Source organism: Haliotis asinina, chromosome 2, assembly GCF_037392515.1.
Source record: "Haliotis asinina isolate JCU_RB_2024 chromosome 2, JCU_Hal_asi_v2, whole genome shotgun sequence".
NCBI classification, from domain to species: Eukaryota; Metazoa; Mollusca; class Gastropoda; order Lepetellida; family Haliotidae; genus Haliotis; species Haliotis asinina.
Window position 1 is genome coordinate 41,204,275 of NC_090281.1, and position 27,770 is coordinate 41,232,044.

Consider the following 27,770-nt stretch of genomic DNA (forward strand, 5'->3'; position numbering starts at 1 on the left):
TTATTTCGACTTTAGTCCGTATCGGTGGTGGTGGTGGGGTGGGGTGGGGTGTTGACAATCGTGATGTATATTACAACTGTATTCAGCTAAAGGATATACCCTACAAGGCATCAAAAAAGCGACGGTGTATATTACCAGCAAAAATATTCCTTTTCAAATAGCTGATGGAAGTCCCGGAAGAAGGCTGGGGAAACCCCAGTGACGTCACACCGAATCTCCCGTCGCCATGTTATTACAGATAGAGTTTGTTGTCGTTTTGTGACAATTTCACTTTTAACGTGGGTTCTGGTTCTGGTTTTAATATACGAATCATGTCACTTGAAGATCCATTTTTCGTCGTTCGAGGGTAAGTCTGCATATAGTATTATCTAAATTTTCATTCAGATATGATTCATTGAATCTTTTTTGTGTCGTCCTTATGTTATACAAAAATTCCGGTCTTTTCGCTGATTGGAAGCACTGACAGTGGCAATATAATTGTACGTATTTAGTTTATTTTCATTAACGATGTTGCTGATGCCCCTGTAAGAGATTTCCCTTGCTACTTCAGATTATTAGGTTTACAATAAAATAACACGGGTTCAAATTTCTACCCTTCACGTATTCTTCCGGGCCAATCAACCAACCAACACTTGAACATGCAACAGTGATACCTGGACTCCAAACGTAATTAATTCAATTTTCTTACTTAAATTAGGGCATACGTTTGTAACTGACCCCTTGATGATTCGTTTCTCAGGCTTTAACCCCCTGGATGCCACTGGGACATATATGTCCTTCCTCTACGTCCCTCACTTTGACGTCCAATGACATTCTAAATATACCACGCATATATAAATACTTCACAGTTTTGAATTCTGCGTAGTTCAGCAAGCTAAACGTCGTGTTCCTGCCAAGGCATACACCGACGTTTAGCGTCCCAACCCTATTTTATGAGTAGTTCAGCAAGCTAAACGCGACGTTTAGCTTGCTGAACTACAATAAATGCATCATTGAATTCCCCACACATCTTAGAATCAAATTACAAATGGTCTTTGTCACCAATACCAACTGTCAAGGTAAAACGAAACGAAAGATAATTGGTATGAAAATGAACGCTGTGCTCGAAAGACAGCGCTTGTTTGAAATGTAAACAAAGGAAAATTCCAATTTTACAATGCGTAGCATTTTCGGAAATTTTCCAACATCATGCCGTCTAATCATTGCATACAATGGCTCAATATGCTTAGTATATTCAGGGGAAGAGTATCGTAGCAAGAAATAGCAAATTAAAAATAGATACAATGAAATAATTTGGTAATTCATAAGAAACAAACTTTTAGTACAGCGTGACATCATGACTGATGCAAAATCATGCAGAACGACAACAGTACTTATCAGCATTTCTGGCTTCTTCCGTTATTTACAATGTAAACGATAAAAACATATAACAATACACAGATAGTCAGAATAATTCTGATTACTTACTTCTCACATTTATGTACAAAAGATCCCTGAATCAAGGAAAAAGTCCTCTTAAAATCCTGTGTACCGTTGTCAGCGAAGCCGCCATTTTGAAAGAAATCTTTCATCCGTAGTGATGTCACACATCAACACATATTAGGCAATTCCTTTGAGGTGAAGGTCACTTGGACAAGAGTAAACGCAATGCCCATACCATTCTGTTTGCACTTTTAGTATTGTGATGTATATTTTGCGTATCGTTCGGATATTTTTACATGAAACTGATTTCAGTATCTACATATGTCCATGTTCAACACCATACCATATGTGGATATAAGGTATGCATTTTTATTCTTTGAAAGCTTTTGATTGTTTGAATAATATTTACATGGGAAATTGACTCAGTAAGTGTACTATACCACATTTATGCCTGTATACAAGTGTTGGAAGATCACACGTAGCCATTACAGCAACATGTGCTTTAGTTCCCGTGACGTACAATATTCAATACGTTGGGACAAATATTGCAGTGTCATATGAACAGGTTAATAAACAGCGATATAATTCCAAATTATAAGTAAAACTGATAATATTAATGAAAATGATTTGTACACATTTATACCCCCGGCATGTAATGCGGGGGGATATAGTCAATGCCTCGTCCGTCCGTCCGTCATCATTTTGTTTCCGGAGCAGAACTCAAAAACCGTTTAATATTTTTAGACCAAACTTGATAGATATAGTAATCTCAGCCTATGGGTGTGCCTTTTGCTATTTACAGATTTTTGGCATAGTGGGGTGGGCTTCGTTTCCGGAGCAGAACTCAAAATACATTCAATATTTTTCTGCAAAACGTGGTAGATATATCAATCAGAACCCAAAGTGGTGCCTTTTGCTATGTACAGGTTTTTGTGATTTAATATTTTCTAGGTTTCCATGGAAACGTTTTGGACATAGTCTCAAAATGGAGAGATGGGCTTCATTTCCGGAGCAGAACTCAAAACCCATCAATGTTTTTCTGCAAAACTTGTTAGATATATCAATCTGAACCTATAGTGGTGCCTTTTGGTATTTACAGGCTTTTGTGATTTATTATTTTCTTGGTTTCCATGGAAATGTTTCAGACATAGTCTGAAAAGTGAGAGGTGTGTTTCATTTCCGAAGCAGAACTTAAAAACTTCTAAATATCTGTTTGTAAAACTTTCTAGATATGTGTGGCAGACCCCAAAGTGGTGCCTTTTGGTTTTTAAAGGTTTTTGTGATTTATTGTTTTCTTGGTTTCCATGGAAACGTTTCGGACTTAGTCTCAAAATGGAGGGGTGGGCTTCTTTCTCAGAGCACAACACGAAAACCATTTCATATCATTCAACAGATCTTGGCAGATATATGAGACAGATCTTGAAATTGTGACTTTGCTGGTTACAGATATATGGCATTTATAATTTTCATGAATTCCATGGAAACAATTCAAACTTACGACTAAAAAAGAACAATGACTCTCAGATTATTTGTCCTTTCAAACATGTGGGGGCCGGGGGGATATGTTTTCTTCTGATGACTCTTGTATGAAATGTAGGGGCACATATATTTAAAGGAATTGTTTTGTTCATTGTATTGGTTTGTGTCGTTTTTATAGACAAAACAATTATGAATATTGATTGACCAGGTGCGAGTTTGTCAAAAACGCTTTATGATTCATTACCATTTTTATTCGATAATAAAGTCAATTCAAATTCGATTAAAATATATCTGATTGCAGAATATCTAACTCAAACAATATTTATACGAAAATTGTGAAAAATATATAAACCAGGTCATGTCTTAATTTGAAGAAGTCTTACATCCATTTTCTAATACTTCTGTACTGAAAAAGCGATCTCTTTGTACCTTTCATTGCATACTTATGAGGTGAAATAATTTCATAATCATAAGAAGAAAAGTCTATTTCCTCAATGAATATTCAATGAATATTCAGGTGTTGTGAAATTTTCATTTACGCTAAATTGATGCTAGACAGGTGCGCATGTTGCTCACAATAAGATATGTAGTAAAACCGTGTAATTGTTGATATATTCAGGACACTATTTCAGTGGTAAAACCATTCATTTTATATTTTGGCTAAAAAGTGTTGAATTCTGACACAGAAGCCGAGATCTTTTACACATTGAGTTGAAATTAGGTTAGATATATACTAATCTGCAACCAGAGTCGTCTTTTTCCGATGTCACAAAATGCACAAAACATGCAGTGACGTCAGCTAAAATGTCACATTATTTTCAGTTATTTCATTACATTTGAAAATGTGGCTGTTACTCCGTTAATGATGATGCAAAATTAATCGAAATACATCTACACAAACAGGAGAATATGGGAATCTAAGAACTAAATTATGTTCGGATAGGGACAATCAATTTGCTATTACCTGCTTTTTGATGTAGTACACTGAATTCTTTTCTTACAAATTTTGAAACTACGAACAGGTATCCTCTCAAATTGGGGAACTTTGTATTGGAATAGTTTGGTTCACTGTGAACAAAACATAACGAAAATATACTGTCCTTATCCACAGCAAATTCTCTCCATGTGATCTGCGTTACATTAACCTAATACATGCATGACCTCTCTCTCGACGTTTGACGTCATAGAAGAAAATCAATTTTTGACATTTATTGCGGGTTATTTTTTTATTTTGTGAGTATGATGATATGCATTAGCACATACATCCATTTCATATACACTTATGTTGATCAGATATCAAGCTGTATTTTCTTCGCTCACACTTTCTGTAAAGATGCCAAATTAAAAAAATCGTAGCAGAGTGCTTTTATGGGTGCACGAGAAATTTACTGTTTTTCAACACACACAAAAGTTTTGGACAACTTTTAGCTGTGTCTATTTCTCAAACCCTTGAGGTAGCAGCAGTTATATTTATACCAACAGATAGGAAATTAAATATTCTACATTTCTGTGCAATTTTATAACCGTACGCCTATCCAGGACCACGTGAGCGCAAATCTCGCGCAACATTCACTTTTCAAACCTTACGAAAATGTGCACCTGAAAAAAAACTGGGCATCCAGAGGGTTAAAACAAATTATAACGAATAAGTTTATATCTAATGATAGTAGAAAAGTATAAATACTGGCTAGCTAGCACCATATTTTAGTGGTACTTACAAGATTACTCCTCTTATTGTAACAGTTATCACCATTCCAAATTTCTCATGCCACTCATGAAATATTCTTGATAATATATGTTCATGTCATACAGTAACATGGAATAATTGACTGTGTGACTATATGAGTGTTTCTTTTACAGTGGAGTGACAGGGAACAAAACAGTTAATAACTTATGAACTAATGAACATGCTATTATACTGGTCATGGGACATCCCCCTCATGAAGTTGAATTATTTTATAGGGTTCATAACTTAAATTTTAATTTTTCCCTTATGTTTCTTACAGTGAAATATTTTCTTTTGCTGTGCTTTATTGTTGTCAAATACCGTGAGGAAAACATACTGGAATTTTAATTAACCAGAAGTGTGCACATGTGATACCGATGTATTGGCAATAACTGTTACATGGTAGTAACTGTTTACTAGCCAGTGTATGCTGTCTGCAACTTCACATTAAATGTTTCTGTAAATATGCAAACTATTTAAACTTCTAATAATAATATAGTCTGTTTGCAGTGAAAAAATACTGATAAATTTCACTTTAAGCAAAATAAGTAAATCGATTAAAGTGAAATAAGATTGTGAATTTTTAAAAATTCTAACCAGCCAATTTAGCATATAAATCTCAGAATTTTATTCAACTTAGGATAAAAGTTCTTTTCCATTAACAAAGATCAGAGTCTCAAGTGACTATTATTGGTATCTATGAGAAGGGGGTATGCGCATTACATGAAACCCAGAGAACAAGTAGGTTTGGTTGAAGTTTTCGCTCATCACGTACCACACCTGCATTTGTTTCACTGTTCCAACTACTGTGCTTACCAGCTTGGAATGCAAACCAATCTTTGCAGATTCTGATACCTTTTGGTATGCACTTACTGAAACAAATCATCAAAAATGACAATTCAACCTACAGAGTTGAAAAAAAAAAAGCGATAAAAAAAGCCTGTAAAAAACAGTTCAAACGATTCACAAATTTTACCCCAGCGCTTGGGGGAAAAGTGCTTTCAACAGCTATGTAGCGATGTGCTCATAACACATGCGTAGGGAGTAGGTTCATGGAGCTTGAAACAGTATGTCTGCCTGGAGTATGAGGTCGTGAGCAGTAGTGTAATCTTGGTTGTGCACATAAATGAAAAATCTAAAACAACATGTTGATTGTGATAAGCAATGCCTGTCTGGTAATGACAATATGCAGTGCACAACTTCAGTTACTGACCATTTGCAATTTGAAATTATTATAAATCAGGCTTATAGGCCATAAACTCAGAGCCGGCTAAGCGTATCGGCAAAAGAACCAGTGGTCAATGACAAGGCTTTGTTACACATGAGTGCACATCCACTGACTCTGACTGGGTTCAGTGCTGCTTCTTTTAGATGGAGGTCAACACAAATAAAAAATGTTGCACTTTTGATTTGTGATTTATATGCTTATAATTTTGTTTATTTGTTTTTTCACAATCACCAGTGCATTTTGTATATCATGAACAAGTAATAACTGTTTGAATTATGTTTGATTTTTTGCTTGCATGTAACCTTTAATGTAATATAAGTGACATCTTGAGCAGCTTTCCTTTCCTCAAGCTTCACGCCTGAACACAGTGTTTAATGCTAAGCTATATGCAAGAAGCATTTTTGTCACAGGTCATAACCTAGCATGATACGTCCGCATACTTACATAATATGCTATAGGTAGTGATTCTTTTACTCAAAACGTTCAGAATAGCATGCTTTTGCAATTACCCAATACTTTCTAAATTGTTTTTGTTTACAAAGATGGTACCCATTGCTGTAATATGACTGGCTGTCTGTGGACATGTGCATAATTTAATTAGGATCCCTTACGGTCCTCATAGTAGAGTTAGGCAGAAAAGCGTTATAAGAAACCAGTCTTTATCCAGTCTCTCCTTACAACTGCGAAAATGCCCTTTTCAAGCGTACAGTGATATTGTTGATGTTCAGTGGTTTCGAACAATACCTGCCATTAAAAGATGCCTGGCATGTTCTTGGTACGAAGCTTCCAAAACGGAGGTACTTTTCCCTGTTATATCCCATTACCGAAAGCAAACTTACTGATATCAGGAAACAAACGACCATACATATCATTTTATAGTATGTGAATGCATCTGGTAGACTGCATTGAAAGAGTTAATATTACTACGTTGAGTATTTTTTGTGTGTGGAAGAGGAACGCTTAAAATATAAACTGATGCAGAATATTTCTGGTTTACACTACATCTTTGAAGTTACTGTAACAAGTGTGGCATAATACATTTTATTACATGTCTGCCTACAACATACAGTAGAAAACACATGTAGTAAACCCACATGGATGTGGACTCTGATTTATTGTTCCACATACTGACATTATTATAGTGACACACTGTCAAATTGAGACAATGCAGCTTTATCTGCATGATGTGTGTTTTCGCACACCGTCCTGACAGTGTTAATTTGAAACAGGGATCAGTGTTTATGGTTTGTTATGATAAGAGTGTGTTCAGAAAGAATTATAAACATAGGTTGCTGAAGGCCTATTCTACCCCGAGACAATCCAGTGATCAACAACATGAACATCGATCTGAGCAATAGGGAACCGATGACATGTGTCAACCAAGTCAGCGAGTCTGACCACCCGATCCTGTTAGTCGCCTTTTATGGCAAGCATGGATTGCTGAAGGCCTATTCTACCCTGGGACCTTCACAGGTCCTGTCATGTATATCAGCTTTATGTTAAAAAAAATAAAGAATAAAACTCCCAAAGTACATGCAAATGTTTGATGGTGTCATCCATATGTTGTCAGTGAGGTGCAGAAGGCCTTGCAGACAGCTGGTGGGTTGTATACACGATGGAGGGAGCTGCACATGCAGACAGGAGGGGGGTCAAAAGAAGAGCTGGAATGGACCACAAATGAACTACGGAACAGTTTGAGAAGTATAGAATGGGACTTGGAAGATCTAGAAGAGACTGTTGGTATCCTATTTGTTGAAGCTGTCCTCTGACTGTACGAAGCATGTTATTTTTGAATTAGTACAGTGGGTACTAAACTGATTTACAATAGACATGATAGAAAGTACATGCCTAGTGTTTCGAAAAGTGTTTTGAAATGATGAATTTGTTGAATCGCACATGCCTTTTATGAATCAACAATATGAAACACTGTCAGTTAATGAGATTGTTATTAGATTATCTTTTTACAACCTCACCAAGAAGACATTCTCTCATTTGGTTGACCACGGCAGCTAGGGTGAGTGAGCTGCATGCTCTCAGTGTCAACCATGTTCAGTTTGAATAAACCCCACAAGGAGCTGTCTTCCTGGGACTGTGCAGAGACTTCACTGCTAATAATGAGTTCCCAGGACTGCCCAACAGACTTTCATGATTCCACCTCTCTCTTAGATTGTGAGATCTGAAGATGATGCAGAATTTCATTTATGGTGGTTAAAGGAAATGACTCTTCATTCCTGTCTCCAACTTATCCAAAGCATACACTTTGGCGTTAGGGTTGTGAGCCACCATCTTCCAGGGTAATGAAGCTGCCAACTTGAACCCTTCTCGGGCAAACAACCCTCATGAGATCAGACATAGATAGAAAGTACATGCCTAGTGTTTTGAGAAGTGTTTGAAATGATGATTTTGTTGAATCGCACATGCCTTTTATACATCAACAGTAAGAAATGCAGTCAGTTAATGAGATTATTAATAGATTAATTATTAGATTGTTAGAATCGGACACAATGTGCACACCGTACAAGAAGAGCTTCACCTGCACAGTTTCCATCTGTGCAAATGGATGCTGACAATGATGTCATCAGCATTGGAATTATTGTGTCAACACTAAGATCTCATTACTTTTCTCGTAGCATTTGTACTTCTATTGTTACAGTATAGTAGTTAGTATAGAATGTTATGAGCAAAGTTATTATTTTATCATATTATATTAACATTTTTTTGCGGTGATGTCCAGTTCAACTGCTCAGAGGCGCTTTGTTTTTCCGCGATCATTTGATGTCCAGTACCTCATATTTTCATTCTCAGCTTCCTGGGAATCATACAGCTCTTTCTGCCTACTAGGCACGCCGAGTTAATGTGGCTTTCCAATCTTTACGAGGAAACCATTCACAGCTGGGTGGACTGGGACACATAGTACTTTGTCCATATTTACTGCATGTTGCTGTACCCACAAATAGGTGTTTGCACATATTCATGTGGCCACCATCTGGTCATCTACCAACAGATTTTTGGGTTCTTTTAAGTGTACAGGATTGTGTATTGTACACTGGGGCTTGTGAGTCTGCACACAAAGTTGACTCAAAGGTTCTTACACCTGGTCACAGGTTGGCCAGATCCTGGCACTTCCACGCTTGCTGGATAACTAGCCTGGTACCTGGGTCAGCTGACCCACTGCGTCCCCAAAAGTTACAAGATCTTAGGCTTTCGAGAATTCGGCCCAGCATTGTAAATGTTAGCACACACTCACTATACTCTACAAGTCTTGGATGTGTACCTTAATGTAAACACAGGTATTGTTGAAAAAAATCCAAAGAAATTCAAAATAGATGAATATGAGCTGAAAGAAAGGCGCAACTTCATTGACAAGACCAAATGGACAGTGAAGGTGAGTCTGCTGTTGTGATTGTCATTCCAAAACATGGCTTTGCAATATCAACTTAGCTTTAAAGCCACTAGAATAATGATTACATGAAACAGCTGAGTTCATTGTTTATTATGTATAATGTACAATGTATTTTATCTTATTAGTGTAATGGGGCTAGAGGGTAGTCTAGCGGTTAAGGTGTTAGCTCATCACGCTGTAGGGTTCGAGTCCCTACATTGGTACATTGTGTGAAGCCCATTTCTGGTGTCACCTGCCTCGGTATTGCTGAAGTATTGCTAAAACTTAAAAGCAGTGTAAAACTACATTCATTGACTATTAGCATAATTCATGTGAGGCATGTTCCACTTGATGGTATATTGGTGTCAGATTTTAAGGTCATTCCATTACTGTCCATGGGCAAATAGTCAGAAAACAAGTGAACCCAAGGCAGAACTTCAGCAAAGCTTCAAAATAGATGTGCTGATTATATGTACTGTCAGGAGAAAACTATTTTTTCATTCTTTTTAGTTTAGAGAGTAAAGAAAATGCATCAAGTAGAGAAACTGTGCTTGACAGCAGATACATAACCTTGTTGCCTACCAGAGCGAAAGCAGTACATCATGGTACATGCATTCTAATTCATTTCACAACTCTATGCTGTTTCATGTACTGTGCAGAAAAGATTAAAGTTATTTTAATCTGTTCTGTCCTCCATCGTACCATCCCCATCAGCTGTGAACAAGTGGTTTTGATGCTTCTACCCTATGATACAATGATGAGACTGTTGTAGTGTTATTATTATCCCATCTGTCATTGAGCAGAAGAAACACAAGTGAATTTCTTCATAAGCTTCATCTGTCAAACTTGTTTCAAGGACGGTACAGAGTTACATTTCTAGTATTGAGTATTGCCATCTAGGATCTGATGCTAAGCGTTAAGTCCATGCTTTCACAGTCTTTATGACTTTAACTGTAGAATATTAACATGATTCAATGCAACAGTTAATGAAGCTTGTGTAGCTATTAATCACGACCAGTTTTGGGTGTTGTTTTCTAGGATATGAAGGATGAGTTGTCCAGTCCAGGGTCGACCAAACTTCGGGAGGGAAATCCAAGACAGGTAGACATGGCAGCACACAATACCACAAGGCCTAGCTCTCACTCACTGCATGTTCAGATAATGTCAAGATTAATGTTGTGGTACATGTTTTGTACTTAAAGTTTCTGCTCATGTGATTGTTTATCATGTGATTGTTCATCCAGCATCTTGGTTGACAATGACGTCAGAATCTATGTTTAAACTTCGCCTTGAGAAGAAATAGTATGATCCATAAAAATATCATTCTTAATTTGGATTTATGGACAAATATGGAAAAATTGTTACAACAATGTCTGCTCCATTACTTAGTATCAATAATGATAACAACAAGTTTGTCTTTTTTTCAAGTTGAGAACACAGTTTGCTACAATGTCTCTTTGTGTCATTTATGGACTTGATTGTCCTACGTCTCATGCCAACTGCTTACAGAAAATGGTACTTATGTTTATAAGTTTTCATATTATTTCTGATTGACATACAAGCTACTTTTTTCCAGCAATATTAGGTTCATGTGTTATTTGTGTGTAAGCTCAGGGGGAATCCCAGTATAAACGTGTTCTTTGCAGAACAAAGTTGTTTTCCTTGGGCATATCAGAAGGCTGTCATTGTTGGTTCAGTCCTGTTTTGGACTGATTACTCTTAAGGGTTTTTCAACAGCATACCTGTTTATTTGAGAATCGAGATGACATTCTTTTTGTTTTGTTTCTTTGTTATGTGAAAACATAATGTGTATGCAGGTGATGTAACACACACAATCTGTACATTTGTAGTCCCTTCTGTCTGCCAATGGTGCGAATGTTGATCGATACACTCGCCTTGACCAAGACATGGAACGATCCAATCAGAACTACATCGATGATACAAGTCAGCAACAGCAGGTGAGCTAGCTTCAGCTCCATTGTATGTACCAAACAGAAGATTTCTAAGATGTCTAACACTGGTATCAACAATTTAGAAATTGTCAATTTTGGAAAATATGGTGCATTCAGCTCTTCTGTGATATTGTTTATATTATTTGCTGATAATGTGATTTTAGTCTCCAATGTAATATCTGGTCTTTAGAGACAACTTAACATTTTAGAACAATTAGCATATACGTGCTTACAGTAAGTTGGAGAAAGCTAACAATTTTTTCTTATTTGCCTCATGGCATATTGCTTTTCTCACTTTCTCTTTAGACGATTACTTGGAAACTTTGATCCCTTTGTTCCGAAGAACAATCAAAATTCACTCACCCATCATCAGCCCCACTTTCTTGCCAAAACCAATCTCCAATGGCATCACTCTTTCCTTCATTGTCCAAGCGGACAGTTCCTGGATCCCTATTGCAACATACATTTTTTATATATATTTCCTTATCCTGACTCATGTTTAATTGCTTACTCTCCTCTTTCTGGCAAAGGTAGTGGAACACCTGAAATCCCTTGAAGTTCCCTTCTAAAAGAAGCAGACGTAAAATCACACTCACCCATGTATTACCTCCCTTTCCCTCCACATGGTCAGCTGACCACCATGATACGTCACTCACTCCCTGCACTGAAAACACGAAGTCTCAGTTGATGAAATACGTGTTAGAAAAAGGCAAAAAAAATCACAAAATTTATATAATAATGATAAACATATACAAGTCAAAAACGGCATACAACACACATTTAGTTAGAAAAACCAGAAGAATGAAAAACGTATCGCCGTATACGGGCCCTCGTCGTCTCAACTACTGCGGAACTTAATCTACTGCCTCGACAAGATTGCCCAAGAAGTTAGAGAGATCAAGTCCATCGACACCTTGACAACGGTCCTTTTCAGGACCACCAAACAACCCAAAAGAATGCTTGGTAACTTGGTGTAAATATAATAATATATAGTGCCGTTTTAGCTGTAACCCAAGCAGACAAGTCGGCGTTACAGATTTACACTAACAAGTCCAAGTTCTCCAGAGTCCAGAGAACGAGAGATATGAAGTTTAATATCGGAGCATCCAGGAGGTAAAAATTGGAGAACAGGGTCGGACTTTTCCACCCTCAGCCATTCCCATACAACCGTCTCCAGTTGGTGAATATCTTCAAATCGACTGGAAGAAGTTGGGAATTCTCAACGATGAATACGTCACGAAGATTCTTCGAGATGACTGCAACATTCCAGTGCATACTACACCTCCGATCTCAAGAGATGACGGTATTATCTTCGATGGAAAATTTCAACACCTCTACCTGGAGGACAATTTGTCTACATCAGCTTCAAGTGGCGGAATTTTTTTCACGCACGTTACTCATCTAGACACATGCTCGCCAAACAGTATGGTTATGGACAAGCCTAAATGCTCGCAAGGGTATCACCATTTGAACAAGATTTCATGATGATAAGTTATTTGCTACACTGGTGACGTCACGTCTGTAATCTGATTGGTCCCCTAAAGACAACGCCCTGCAAAGAAAGACGGTGATGTCACATCTACAATCTGATTGGTCTTTGAGAGACAGCGCCCTGTACAGAATGTGGGGTTATTGTTCCAGTATCAGGAAGTTGTCGGTGACTTTTAACAATGGAAAGATGTCGATTACACACTAGAGTAACAGTTTACAGCGTCATTTGATTCGTCAGGCAGCATAGAGGTCTTCTCAACGTGGCCAGACTCACGAGGATTGCATTGCAGCAATGAACAACAGCTCCTGATCGGACAGGCAGCCCGCTATAGACTTCCTCCAAATGTCAACATGCTCATAATGAATAGTATTCACGATCTGGAAACGAAGAATGACGTATCTTCATAGCATACAAGTTCTTCATGAGAGAAGTCAACTCAGTCTACAGTTGGACTTCACTATCAGGCTACTAACTCAGCTCGGATGGAATGTGAATCTAGATTCCACGGGATTTGATTCATCACTACATGGAAATACACCGCTGTCCCAGAGAATCGGTGGGTCAAAGTTCAAGCTGTTAGAACAAGTTCACTGCAGCCTTCTGCATTACCCAGATTGTCAGAAGGGCTGTGTTCCCGTTGGAGAACCCGGGCACTCTCCTGATCTGTGCCAAGAGATCAGGAGGTAACAAACCAAGGGCACCGAGAACAATTGGGAGCCTGACGACACTGTACTTGGGATGCAAGCAAGACATTTCAAAGACGAGGTCTGCATATTTATCATGCTTTTCCTGAATCTTGCCAATCATGGTGCTGTCAAAAGGGACGGAAAATTCAATGATATGAATAATTTCATTGGTTTTATCAAAAAGGACAAGATCAGGTTTGTTGGCTGGAATTCGTCTCAGACTGTATATTGGCCTATTCCAGAGAAGCTTAAAAGCATCATTTTCCAGGACGCCATGTTCAGGGTCATACCATGGGTGGACCTCAGGGTCAAAGCAACAAGCATGGCGGAGACAATAATAAAAGCAGCGAGCGGTGCCATCATGTCTTTTAAGATATGCTGTCTGTGCCAAGGAAGGGCATACACTGAGGTCTCTGTAAATTGATTGCAAAGACGACATTTCATGTTCACATTTTGATTTCTAAGCAGCAAAAAGTAAGCCCTCAGTTTCATATTTGAGACCAGCCGACTTCATCCAGGCGAAGGAGTCGGTTGGATTGCTGTTGTGTTCCACACACTGCATGTACACACAATGTAATGGCTTCTCAGAAAGCTTCTCCACAAAGAACAGACGGGCTGACTTGGTGAAGGATTTCATCTGGTTTACTCCCATCGCTGTACCATCCAGCAGTACATCGCCATCAACAAAATGAACCTCAAATTTCAGATTGTGTCCAGCAAAATTGACTCACTTAAAATAGCTGTAGAATTCCTTGCTGTCATCATGAGTCTTGACATGCATCACCAGATATGTATGAAAGTACATAATAAAATTCTATCATGCAGAGCCTCTACATTAATCTCCGACCTCCAGAATTGAGGCATATATAAGTGATTAAGAGAGGAACAAAGGTGGTGTGCTCTGTTATCAGACATGATCCTTCTGGTCAGGCGGTCAAGACTCTGGATGTCTTGTTTTGTCCAATCAGCTACTCCAAAGGAATAGAAAGGACTGGCACAGCAAAAGTATTGGTGGCGTTGACCTTGTTTCGAGCATTTAACTCTGAGTTTCAGATTTTCTTTAAACAAGATTTTCACTCGGCCTGAAGTCTGTTTTGAATCTGGGCTTTTTCGAGCTTGTCTCGAACTTGCATTCCAAGACAGATGTAGGCCTGATCTTCCACAAGATGCTCAATAACTCCTCCCCCTTGTAACTTAACAGATCCATCATTAGTCATCTTGCCACGTTTGAAATAAAGAGTATTATATTTGTCGAGTTCAAATGTCATGCCAATATCAATAGAAAAGGACTCGACAAGGAGAACCTGTTCTTTCAAACTGGTATCTCCTTTGGCAAGTAGCTTGATGCCATCCATGTAGATGAGATAAGTAAGGGGTGTTGGGGATCTGTGCTGAGGAGGTTTGGGATGGTTACCCTCCATCCTCTTGAGCAGAAAACTCAAAGGATTTAAAGACAGACAAAAAAGCAAAGGACTGAAGGAGTCCCCCTGAAATATTCCCCTTCTGATTTGAATAAATTCTGAAGTCTGCAGCTGCCCTTGTGAGTACATCTCAAGTTGAGTCGACCAGCAACTCATTAAAGACTTGTGTTAATCAAGTAGTCGCTCAGGGAGGTCAATACACTGAGGAAACTTCAGAATCCATTCGTGAGGGAGTCAAACATTTTTGTAGTCAATCTAGCATATGGAGATGTTGCATTGATACGTTTTAACCTTCTCCAAATCATCTGTACAAGAAGTTGATCCTTGCACCCCCAACATCCCTTTCTCACCCCCTTCTGCTCTCTGTAAATTGTGTCATTGGAAGAGCAGAAAGATGACATGAGGTATGTCACACACCCTGTGAATAATTTGTATTGAGTATGTAAACATGTGACAGGGCAGAAGTTTTGGGGATCATTCAAATCTCCTTTTTTGGGAAGCAGTATTGTGTGACTTTTGGAGAACCATGGAGGAATGTCACCTGTGTTCACAAGAGAATTAAAACAGTGGAGTAATGGTGTTTGGACATAAGACCCTGGAGCTGTATATGATTTGGACATTTTAATGACACGTTTTGGGCAATCTGGTGAGATGTAGCAGACAAACGACCTATTTACTTTCTCATGTATTGCATGGTCAAATCACTGACCCATGGTGCCCCCAGGTTACAGCTGCCAGGTATAGACCACAACTGCTTCCAGAACCTTTCATTGACATCCATTGGAGGCCGTTTATCGTGCTCACCATCACCGTTTATTTTCAACTGCCTGTAAGAGTGTTTTATTATGTTTTACAGATTAGGATTGAAATGCAGCAGAGAGGGTTCAGGTGATCCTGGCACAGTCAGGTTGGTAAAGCTCATCATCAGACAGGAAATGGGGCTTCTTCCAGGAAACACTGCCTAGTCGAACTTTCCGGAGAATATGAAGGCTCCCCAACACTATAGCCTTTTGCATTACCCAGATTGTTGTGTTCCCGGTGGAGAACCTGGGCACTCACCTAAATTACTATTATCATGCTTCTGTTTGTAGCACATGTTGGTTTCAGTCAACATGAACACGGCCTCGTGTTCCGCTCTGTTTGTCATGTATTATTCTTTGATGATTTCTTTTAATTTCTGTACCAATGTTCTGTTTATATGCTACAGTTTGCTTACTTAATACTTTTGTAATTTAGTCAGTATATTGTTAAAACACATAGTTTTCCCCTAACCAAGTTTTGGTATGCTTGAAATAATGTTTGCCCATTTATTTGTGAGTGTTCTCGTATACAGTTTGTCGTTTTTTGGCTTCTGCTTATTTTTGCAGATTTATCCCAGGTTGTATCGCCTGCAACAGCAGTAAGTCAAGCAGGAACCCCATCTGAGGTGTTTTAACGGTATTCTGCAGTTTTCCCTGACATCCAATTGTTCACGTTGTCTCAGACTTTCACTCATGATTCCAGAATTGCAAGCATTCTTTCCATCTAGATGACCTGCTTGGGACCTGAATGTGATACTTTGGTTGTTGACTGAGGTGCCTTTTGAGGCACTTCACACAAAATTTTTTTACAACCTCACCAAGAAGACATTTTCTCATTTGGTTGACCACGGCAGCTAGGGTGAGTGAGCTGCATGCTCGCAATGTCAACCATGTTCAGTTTGAATAAACCCCACAAGGAGCTGTCCTCCTTGGACTGTGCAGGGACTTCATTGCTAAAGATCAGTTCCCAGGACTGCCCAACAGACTTTCATGATTTCACCTCTCTCTTAGATTGTGAGATCTGAAGATGATGCAGAATTTCATTTATGGTGGTTAAAGGAAATGACTCTTCATTTCTGTCTCCAAGTCATCCAAAGCATACACTTTGGCGTTAGGGTTGTGAGCCACCATCCTCCAGGGTAATGAAGCCGTCAACTTGAACCCTTCTCGGGCAAACAACCCTGATATGAAATCAGAACAGTTGCTTCAGTGATGGCCCTCCACAGTAAATGTTCCATGAACCATCATTGAAGGATGTTTTTAGAAATCTAATACAGTTTTCTCCTGTCACTACTTCAGGAACATAGCAGTGGAAGATGTAGAGGGTGTACGCAGGTTTGGTCCCCTGGTGGTGCCACTTCACGCCAGTTCAGAGCGAGCCTTGTGACTCTTTTATGTACACCACCCCAGACAAGCAGGTTACATGCTGTTTGCGTTTACTCAGTAGATCAGTTTCCGATGTTAATGTATGTTTGAGATACATGCCCTTTACTTTGGATGAACTAGATTTGACTACGAGGAGCATGCTGCAATCCACCTGGGACCAGGTCAATTCCACGTCTCCAGCATTGTCTACATTCCTTGGTCCAGATGATACACAAGTCTAAATCTACTTATAAATAACTGCTACAAAGAGGAGGAAGTTCAGGTGTCTCTTCATATTGCTTTCATCCACTACGACTATTGAACCCTCCCAAACTATGATCACGTTTTGGATCACAGATGTCATCCTGCAAGGCTAGGAAGCTACAGGGCTGAATTTGCCAAGAGCCTCCAACCCATATGAAGTTAGAGCACTAGCATCGACATTTGCTCTACACAAGAATTGCTTTCTATCATCCACCATGGAAGGCTGCTTTTGGAAGTTGGATATTTGCGGGATATTGCTGCTGAAGATGTATCCGGTATCCACCAGTTTGGGTATTTTGTAGTAGTTCAACAACATACAATACCATCCTGACGATAAAAAACTCACCCTTATCTCTGTGACTTGCTGATGCCAGGCCAGCAGGTAGTCCATGTTTTACTCTGTCACTAGATAACTCAGTGCATGAGTGATCGAAGACTCAATTTTGGTAATAGTCCTTAACTAAACATATGGATCGTTCCAGGTAACTAGACATGGAGGTGTACTAGTTTATCTTAAATCCTCCAAAATCTGCATGTTTAGTTTTGTTATTGATTTAAGAGAAGGCTGTCCCCCGATTGTCATCAGTATGTTTTCAACCACATTAGAAACGTAAAGAAGAGTTCCCAGAGGGTATTTGATCAGATGCGCAATGAGTCATAGTCAATCCCACTAGGTAGTTGACCCACCTTTGGATTTAGTAACGAACAGCATGAGTCAGGATAAGGATTTATGATAAATTTTACATTTCACACTTATCCTGACTCAAGATCTGAAGGGCCCTTACAACCAGCGCTAAGGGTTTCACTGCAGGCTGTAGTGAAAGAGTGATAAATGCATTCCTTTGGTCACGTGAGATAGGTTTAGGTGGGAAGAGTGGATTTCCCTATGGGTGAGTGAATATTTACTATAAATAAAGGGATTCAAGTTTCCATGTAACCGTCAAAAGTGAAGGGGAGATGAGCAATTTAGCATCGGTCAGGATAAGTATACAATATCAATTTTATCATAAAATTTACATTGTAACATTTAGAAGCGGTGTACGCCTGTCAAAAGTCAAAATATGTTTTTGTAAAGGATATAATGTTATAACTGTAGATTTGTATAGATATCTAGGTTTTTCTCTTTGCGTCCTCATGTAAATTTGGAAAATGTATACAAGGTTTGTCTTCTAAGGCTAAAAGGGCAATGTATGGGGAATATGGCTGATATCCACTGTACATAAATGCAAAATGTCAATTTGTAAAATATTGGTTGAAACTTGTGTCTATGTGTCAATATAGAATACCAAAGAAAGCTCATGACATGTTACTCTATTATTAAAACTGGATATACAACCTATGTAGTCTTCTTTTTTTGCATGTTTTCGGTTATATTTGGTTGTCTGAAGGTGTTGGTGATATTTCAGTTTTCTTCAAATGTTTAAGAATGTTGCAGTTAATATGTATTTACAGTCATGAAATGGTATTATTCAAAAAAGTTCTCGTTATAGTCTGTATAGACAATACAGCAGCCCACTAGAACCAGAAAACTATGTCACTGTATTGACAAATAAAAAGCAATGAAATATAATGATTAGACATAGAGCTAAACTCCAGCCAGATTACTAATACACTCACAGCCGCCTGACCCTTCTAAGTGAATCTCAAGTCCCAGTCCCTCTGGTAGTATATTTTACCTTTAAAATAACAATTTTGTTCCATTTCAACCAAGCATCAGGTTTAGTTGTCCCTCCTTTCCTTAACTTATTCATGTTGATGGAACCCAAATACTGCAAATCATTGGATATATGTTATGACATTCTGCTAAAGTGTCTAACAGAAGTTCATCAAAGGTAGGAGTTAACACCAAGAAACTAATATGTAAGCACAGGTTATGGACATTAATGATGATTCTATGAAGGTAGGTACTATTTTGCGAGTTGATGACCATATGTCTTCTCTAGCAAGCAACTAACTTGGCATTTGATCCCACTTTTGCCAATTCAGCCATCCTTCTCAAGGCTGTATTCACTGAGTGCAGTCCTAAAATTGTTCTTCGAAAACAGTATTCTACAAAGTACCGACTGTATGTTTTCAGTTGCTGATGAGGTCCCAGGATGAACAGCTGGACAAGATTGGTTCCAGTGTTGGCATTCTCAAGAACATGAGTCAGCAGATTGGATCTGAACTAGAAGATCAGAATTTGTAAGTAAATCTGAGCTGTGACTTGAATGGTATCAAATGACCCATGCATGCTTGTCACTGATAATCCTTGTCTTTGGTTCAGCTCAAGACATCCTCAACAGTCACTATTAATTTGCCTTTTTGAAGAAGGTCTTTCTTTTGCGAAAAATACTCACTGAGATGTCTTTGACATTTTCTGCATTAGCTCCACTTTGCCCAGGGCACCTTGACAAATTTCGATCAAGTTTTGGATGAATGTCGGTGATTCAAGTTTGTCTTGGCCTCAGAATTAGATTTTTTGTATGCCCACCAGTTGTCATCTTCAGTGCAAACGGAATATCCAGAAAGCTGTTTCTAAAAAGTTAAAGCATCTCCAGAGAAACCACTGGCCCAAAGAGACTGAAACTTCAGAACAAATTCCCTTGTATGATTAATCCTGTATCTCTTAAAGGGTTGCAAATATTAGTACAGGTGGAGTTCATAGAGGTACGGAATTTGCTCACGTTTATATATTTTTGTAGGATAATTTCTGATTATTTTACATTCGTGCATAGGCTGAAACTGAAACTTGAGGTTCTTACCCATTCATATTTCAGTTATGGCAGCTGAAAATAGATTTTCCTGTAGCCATCCCTGATATGCATTTGGAATTTCTTGACATTTGGTGTATTTGTGGATAGTAGTGTCAGTAGACATACGTTCTGTCTTACAAAGTGTCAAATGTATCAAATGTTGAGTTTGGGATTACTCCTCAGTAAACATGCTTATAGTCATTTTCAAAAGTTAAAACAACTTTGTGATTCTTACTCTCGAGATTGCATTTCAGGATGTTTGGTTGGGAAATATCTTCACTTTATTTTGTGATTGAGTTTATGTATTATTAGTATTTATTATTTATATACATTTATGAAGCACCAGTATTCAGATCACCTGCTCAAAGGAGCTTGCAGCCACATGTATATTTACATATGCTAAAGCAAATTTGCATGAAGAAAAGGATTGTGTGTATTGTTCAGTGAGTAGCCAACTTGTTGCCATGTGATCAGTCAATCTCTAACCCATGCCATGGAGGTGTACTGAAGAAGATTTACGAGACAGTTTCCTTGTCACTTAAGTTAGGCTTTGATTGGTAGATTCCATCATGAGAAGAATGTATGGAAGATTTACAGGCCAAGAACCTTGTTGGATCATATCTACAACAACGGAACAGATACAGAATGTATCCAGAATTTCCAAATGCATGAATTTAAACCTGTTTAAAATACTCCACTAGCTGAAAGTCTGACTTCATCCATGAGATGGATGGGTTAGGTCCCGAGTTTCATCAGAGAAAAAGCCTTCTTGTACTGGCTCGCCTCTTCTGGAGAACACTGTACTGTGGCTAACCTGTTTGGCATGGGCAAATCAACAGCATATGACTCTATACACCAAGTATGCCAGACCCTACTGGATCAGTCAGTGGAGACCTACATTATCATACCCAAGGATGAGGAGCTGGATCTTGCAATCCAAGGTTATGAAAGGTTGTGGAATTATCGAAACTGTGCTGGTTCCACAGACACATATATCATATACCATGCAGTAACACAGACAGTCTGACAGAGGAGCCAATTTCATGTGAAATAAATTGTATTAACATCCAAAGAAAAGTAAACTTTGACATAATAGCAAAGTAACTTTAATCTATACATATTATCACAATTACTTTTGGAATTGCTGCAGAATGAGTGAAGCATTATCTTTTAAGCTCCCAGAAAAAAAAATATGGAAAACAATAAAGTGATGTTTTCTGGTCCACTGATGAAAGGCACTGAGTCTATTGTTGACCACATCATACGTCAGATTATGCTTATTATTCTCTGATGTGCTGTCAAAATCATAAAGAAGGAATGACATCTGTTCCGGAATTGTGATGTAAGAGGACCACCTTGCCTTAGAAACTATTTGCATGAATGTGTCTGTATCTGGACAAGCATACACAAATATAATGAAAGCCAACACTAAACATTAACGGAAGCTACAGTGAACAAGTTCATTTCATAGGTTGTAACATGTGTTTCAACTGGTGTCATTGCCACTTCAGATCCCAGGTCAGCGCCATGTGACCCATCTTGTCAAGAATTATGCATATCATGTTGAACTGATACTGATTTGTCTCTTGCTGCTTTCTCTCCTTTGACTCTTGATTAGGTTTCTCCATTTCAAGCTCAATCTTTCTATTTTCAAGCTTGACATACTTATCTTCAATCTTCTCGTTCCTATAAATGAATGCAGACATTAAAGTTGTCATGGACACCTCAAGTTTGCTTTTCTTAGCTTTCTTGTTCCATTTCTATGAACTCTGATATTCTCATTACCTTTAGCTGAAAACGGTGAGCAGTTTCTTGGTGTCTGAATCTATGGAAGAGCATCATCTGCACTGATTCCAGGTCTTGGTTCTTACTCACGGTCAAAAGGAAGAGGATTTTCATTTTTGTCGGCCTCTGTATCACCTTGTAGAGCTTTCAATACTCTTCACAGGAGAGGATGCAGGTTGACATGCCAGTATTTCATTTATTTTCTCAAAAAGCTTACAGAGTGAATGGCCTCTACCACTTTTCTTCAGTTTTCCTTTACACATCCTGTAGCTTCTTTTGAGAGTATGCATTTTAACCTCACACTGTTCTGGTGTCTTTTGAAATCCATAGTCCTCAAGGGCTGAAGAAATAGTCTTGTAAATACTTGTATTGTTGGTTTTAGGATCATCAAGGCTTTCCGCCACATGTAACTCTTGCCAGATGTTCAACAAGGCTAGTGTGTGATCGTCTGATCAGGACGTGTCCCGACTGTTTACTCTGTCATTTTTGAAGTCTGATGCATTGAGAAGCACTGTGAGAGTGACGGCAACAGTTCCTGCTAAAATTATAAATAGGTCTTATGCAATCCTGTCCTATTAATAAGTTTTATGAAAGATTAGCTTTTGAGACATGTTTTTTCTGCACACGAGTAAAGTTATTATGTATTCGCATGGGCCAATTTGCTTAAGAATGCAAATCTGCACGTGTACAAGTATATTTACACCTGAGTCAAATCAGATGCAAATATACTCCTATGCAAATTTGCATGGTGTGTAAATTGCGTCTGCATAAACCAGTTTGCACTTTGGTATTTTATTCGCATGCGTATACATGTATATTTACATGGTGTGCAAATGGGACCATGCGAACAAGGCTGAATGTAGTCACAGCACTTTGTCCAACTTTACTGCAAGCTACTGTACCCGCAACTAGGTGTATTCATGTGTCCATCATCTGATGATCTACCAATGGATTCATGGGTTCTTGTTGTGTACAGTACTGTAGAGGTTGTGACAACAGTGAAAGAGTCTACACAGAAAGTTGACTCCAAGGTTTTTTGCACCCAGTCACAGGTGGGCTCAATCCCATCACCTCAAGCTCGCTTGATCACTTGCCTGATGCTTTAGCCAGCTCACCCACAATGGTTTAATACTTTAGTTACACATTTTACACCTTAGTTCTGTGCCAACTGGCATCATTAACTAGAAGTAACTGCGGGGGATAAGTATGGTATAGACAACTGGCAACTTATTGAACATGAAATCTTTTATTCAGTTGACCTTTGACTATTATTAGCCTATTTGTATTGTTTACATTGTTTATATGGGTAGTTAAGTTGTTTTAATCCAAATGACTCTTTCTATTTGTTGTGAATTTTAGCGTAACAGCCAGTTCTCGTCTTATTCTGCACAGACACAAGTTGTTATATACCAAGCGATTGTAGCTGGAAAGGTTTGTCATAAAGAAACTTGATTTTATAGGATGCTAGATGACTTCCGACATGAAATGGACAACACAGAATCAAGATTAGATGTTACCATGAAGAAAATGGCAAAAGTTTTACATATGTCTAATGGTAAAATATGTTTTTCATTTTGACCTACATTGGTCCATGGATGACTAGCCATGCATCCATTGACTGGTGTGTCATTTGTGAAGTCGTAAATATCAGATAGTGGAGCATTATCAGTCTTGCATTGTTGTTTGTTTTATTGTTTGGTACAAACAGTGAATGAAGAGTGACCTGTTTCCAGTCATCTTTTTCTGAATTTCTGAAACTTTTGTTTTTGGTTTGTCTTCAGGAAAATTCAATTTGTGAACATTTGACAAATGAGTGAGATCTGTCCCCATTGTGTCACTCTGATACTTGAGTATATACTGGAGTTTTCAGAAGAAATAGTTCATGTATCTGAACAAACACAATATATATCTTTGTCTCGCCATGTAGTGACTAAGTTAGTGAACCAATCTGTAACCCAATCATGCTTGAGTACCATTATAAACCAGCGTACAATAAAAAGGTGAAATGCCCAGAGCCTATGATGAACAGCATTAATTCAACTGTTGGTTAATTATTTTCCTCTTCTTTGTAATTGCCTGTGAGGTCAGCACACTTTTGCCAGGGAAGCAGGACCAGGTTTTGCCTTTTTTTCTGCAGATGAAACTTCAGATAAATGATATACATTGCTATTCATAAGATTGTGTCACAAATGTTGATGTAATATTGTTGCTTATTGCTCAAACCCATAATAAATGGAATGTATGCTAATACAACATTATTTCTTTTTCAGATAGACGACAATGCTGTGCAATAGTAGTTTTATCAGTGATTTTAGTGATTGTGATAATACTGTTCTTTGTTCTTGGATGATGGCAAGTTACCATCATGTGACCATGAGACATTCCATATGCAGTGTTAAGAGGTCTTATCAAATGGACCTTGGTCCATTTCCATGATATAGATGGAGAGAATGACAAAGATCTACCTGTATGTATTGTGCAAGATAATTGCTGATGTTTGGGGATAGTGAACAAGATCTACCTGTATGTCTTGTGCAACATATCTGCTGGTGTTTTGGGACAGTGAACAAGATCTACCTGTATGTCTTGTGCAAGATATCTGCTGATGTTTGGGGACAGTGAACAAGATCTACCTGTATGTCTTGTGCAAGATACCTGCTGGTGTTTGGGAACAGTGAACAAGATCTACCTGTATGTGTTGTGCAAGATATCTGCTGATGTTTGGGGACAGTGAACAAGATCTACCTGTATATCTTGTGCAAGATATCTGCTGGTGTTTTGGGACAGTGAACAAGATCTACCTGTATGTCTTGTGCAACATATCTGCTGATGTTTTGGGACAGTGAACAAGATCTACCTGTATGTCTTGTGCAAGATATCTGCTGGTGTTTTGGGACATGAACAAGATCTGCCTGTATGCCTTCAAATTCAGTACACTCATATATGCAGACAGCTAATATGATCTCCCTGCATATTTTGTCTCTTGTTATTTGGAAACTGAACAAGACATATCTGGTTATCTTGTCCATTTAAAAGCAAAGAACAGAGTTCCAGATAAGATGCATTTTTGTATAAAATACACTATAGAAAAGTTGAAATATAAATGCCAGCGCATGAAAAAACACTAAATGTTTGTGTTTAAGCTCCATCAAAATTAACAGTGTGTATGTATATTTACCCAATACATCAAAATGATGTTGCATACCACATGAATGCAAACCAGTCAGACTTAAAGCTTTCCATTTCTAAATGGAATTAGATTAATAAAAATCTTGAATAATTCTCAAGACAGTTGAAATGAGACAGAATACCAATTGTGGTTTGTTAAGCCTTCACTGATCTGATCTGTAAACAATGACCAGTCAAATAGCAGCTTTCTGAATTCATAGTGGAAAAGGTGAGCAAGCTTCCACATGCTCAAAGTAAAATATCTAGTTTTTAATGGAAAAAACAATTTCTTTAGAGGATTGCTAGTTGAATAAATAGGCAAGTACTGTGTTTCACAATCAGAAGCAGTTGCCATTAATATTTGCCATTAATATTTTAAATACATTTGTAACATTAGCTGCATGATGAGAACAAGGTTTTGAGAAACTAACTGATAGAGTGAAAACATGGCTGTTATATCATTTAATAGCTGTCTTGGTATTTTGTTTTACACAGAAACAGATGTAGACTAAGATGCATAATATTTCTTCCAGCACATATGGGTAATGTGCAAGAGATTGAGTTGAAGTTGATAGTCACAGGAGCTGTATTCAGCCATATCATGAATTTGAAAGTTATAAATTCATGATAAATGCAAACATTTAATAAACCTGTCGACAAAGGACAATCACAGCAGCTGGTATATTACAGCATATATCTCTAAGATAGGATTTCAAATTAGAACAGTACAATATATAAAAAATGCTGAAGATTGCTAACAACTGAAAGTAGATCACCATTTGAGGGGACATGGGGACTTTGGCTACCTGCGTAGACCCTGGCTAGATTTATACCATCACTACATCCATTTGAGATTGTACTAATTCTATAATTTAAAAGGTGTGTAGAGCCAAAAGTTTGGAAGATTTCTGACTACACATGGGTGAAGCTGTATTAGCTATAATTTAGCGTTGTTGGGAGGCTTTTTGCTTCTTTTATTATTGAATTAAAACATGTTGCAACTGTTACACTTATTTGAAATGAATGGTGGGTATCTAAAAGTATAGATACCAACTTGAAATTGGAAATACCCACTTAGTTTGATATGTATGGGTATAATACCCACATGGTCAGAGGCTTATCTGGAGCTGTGCAAAGGACATCCTTTACGGTGTATCTCGGTTGAAATAGGCCTTGGAAGCAGGGCAAGTTTTTAAGGATTGATCCTGAGATTGTGCTGCATGGAATACAGTTTCTGTGAAAGCAAGTGAAAAAGATAGAAAACAGGCTTGAACCTTGTGTAGTGTAACATGTTTTGACTGTTATGAAATATCTCTGAACAGACTGAAGAGGAATTATGAAAATAAGAACCCTCACAGGAGTTTGTTTTCTTTGACACTTAGTTTCAACTGAAAAATATGACCAGGAAAGAAAAGACAGTGGTTAACCATGTGATCAATACCTAACTCACCTATCATTTGTCATTTGGTGTAGCAACTGTTCAGTTTAGTGTTTGTCAGAATTTGACTACCACCTCATTTCTAGAATATCTGAAAAGAGAGATGTTCTTTATATCAATTGGATATCTATTCATGCTTTGACCTTTACTTGTAAAAGGTGAAGGTCATCCTGAAGGTCATGGGCTGAAAATTGTATGTTTGTTTACCAGATCACTTGATGTTCACTGAAGAATCACCTGTTCTGTAGGTGTAATGAATACTGAACATGGCTTGTTCTGAGGTGATGGGTGCAGGCAAAGGACACTTGATGTGGCCTCTGTACTTGGTTATAATTATAGTTCAGCTGTTGGGAATCACATTATATCCTGTTTGTCCTCTATCAAAGTAATTGGTGTCATATCAGAACATCACTCATAAACTCTGTGACTGATTTGTTACTGATGAAACTGTCAGTTTGCTTACTGTAATGACTTTTCACCTGGGTTTTGTCACAAGAAAGTATCTGCCATACCAACGTTTGACATGCCATTTTGAAGTGTCATAAAAGTTGGTGTTTGTTTAGATAGTAGTTGTGAAAAACCTGTAATGTGAGGAATTCTGACTTTGATTTGACCTTTGCAATTTTAACTTGTTTTTTATTATCTCCCAAAAGTCATTTTTGGCTCTTTGCTTGTCTTGAACTTCTTGATACTTCATTAAGGCAAAGCATCTAGTTCAGACCATCCAAATTTTATTATTTTAATAAACAAAAGTATTTCTAAACACCTTAAGTTGGCTTATATTGGGTCCAGGGAGAACCATTTCAAATAGTGTTGGCTAACAGGCTAGCATGTGTTATTTATGATTATACTTGTAATCCTGGTTGAATAAAACTAGATTAACACATTAATGTTGCACCAGCCAGTTTGCAATGCTGTGAACTGGAGGATGACAGTCTGGGCCTTCATGATACATGTCTCAAGTCATCAATATTTACATATGCTTTACTGTTTCACAATTTTTGAAAAATGCCAACCCTTACCACAATGACAAGTTTCACATTCTGACCAACTTTTGACCAGATATATAAGTATTATGTGTGTCAGTGCTCACTTTTCAGAAATTAAATGCTTTTTCTTTCAATACTATTGCCTTGTGGGAAGCTATGTTCTTTATACACAGAATAATGTACAGCAGTAGTGTCTGCTGAACCATGTTGCGGATAATAGCCTGAGTCTCCTGTCATCCAGTAATGTCCTCTTATTCACATGAAGTTGCATGTATACATCAGACCAGAGGAGCTGATACTCTCTTCTTTTGCGTATTATAATCTTAGATGGTTTTATGACTTGTGTTTTTTTGAGATTGTGCTCATATCTCTATAAATTTGTGAAGCACTTTTTAAGACATTCCTAATACTAGGATTGAATAAACAAAGATGAATGTG

The 27,770-nt window shown here is 38.0% G+C and overlaps 1 protein-coding gene across 2 annotated transcripts; it reads left to right on the top strand.

Moving 5' to 3' along the window:
- LOC137273708 (syntaxin-6-like) lies at positions 1-27,770 on the top strand. 2 transcript variants are annotated; one of them, XM_067806508.1, is made up of 8 exons: positions 1-346; positions 7,426-7,595; positions 9,146-9,240; positions 10,276-10,338; positions 11,088-11,195; positions 19,295-19,401; positions 23,198-23,292; positions 24,008-27,770. In XM_067806508.1, exons 1-8 carry the CDS (start codon positions 312-314, stop codon positions 24,085-24,087), a joined length of 753 nt encoding a protein of 250 aa, XP_067662609.1. In that variant the 5' UTR covers positions 1-311; the 3' UTR covers positions 24,088-27,770. The 2 variants fall into 2 exon arrangements, with proteins under 2 accessions (XP_067662609.1, XP_067662610.1); XM_067806509.1 differs by having other exon boundaries at positions 317-350; positions 7,430-7,595.

Bases quoted from the DNA above. Each gene is read 5' to 3' on its own strand.
- LOC137273708 (XM_067806508.1), top strand. From the start codon at position 312: ATGTCACTTGAAGATCCATTTTTCGTCGTTCGAGG. The intron at 9,241-10,275 runs GTGAGTCTGCTG...GTTGTTTTCTAG, and splicing joins AGACCAAATGGACAGTGAAG to GATATGAAGGATGAGTTGTC. The intron at 11,196-19,294 runs GTGAGCTAGCTT...GTATGTTTTCAG, and splicing joins ATACAAGTCAGCAACAGCAG to TTGCTGATGAGGTCCCAGGA.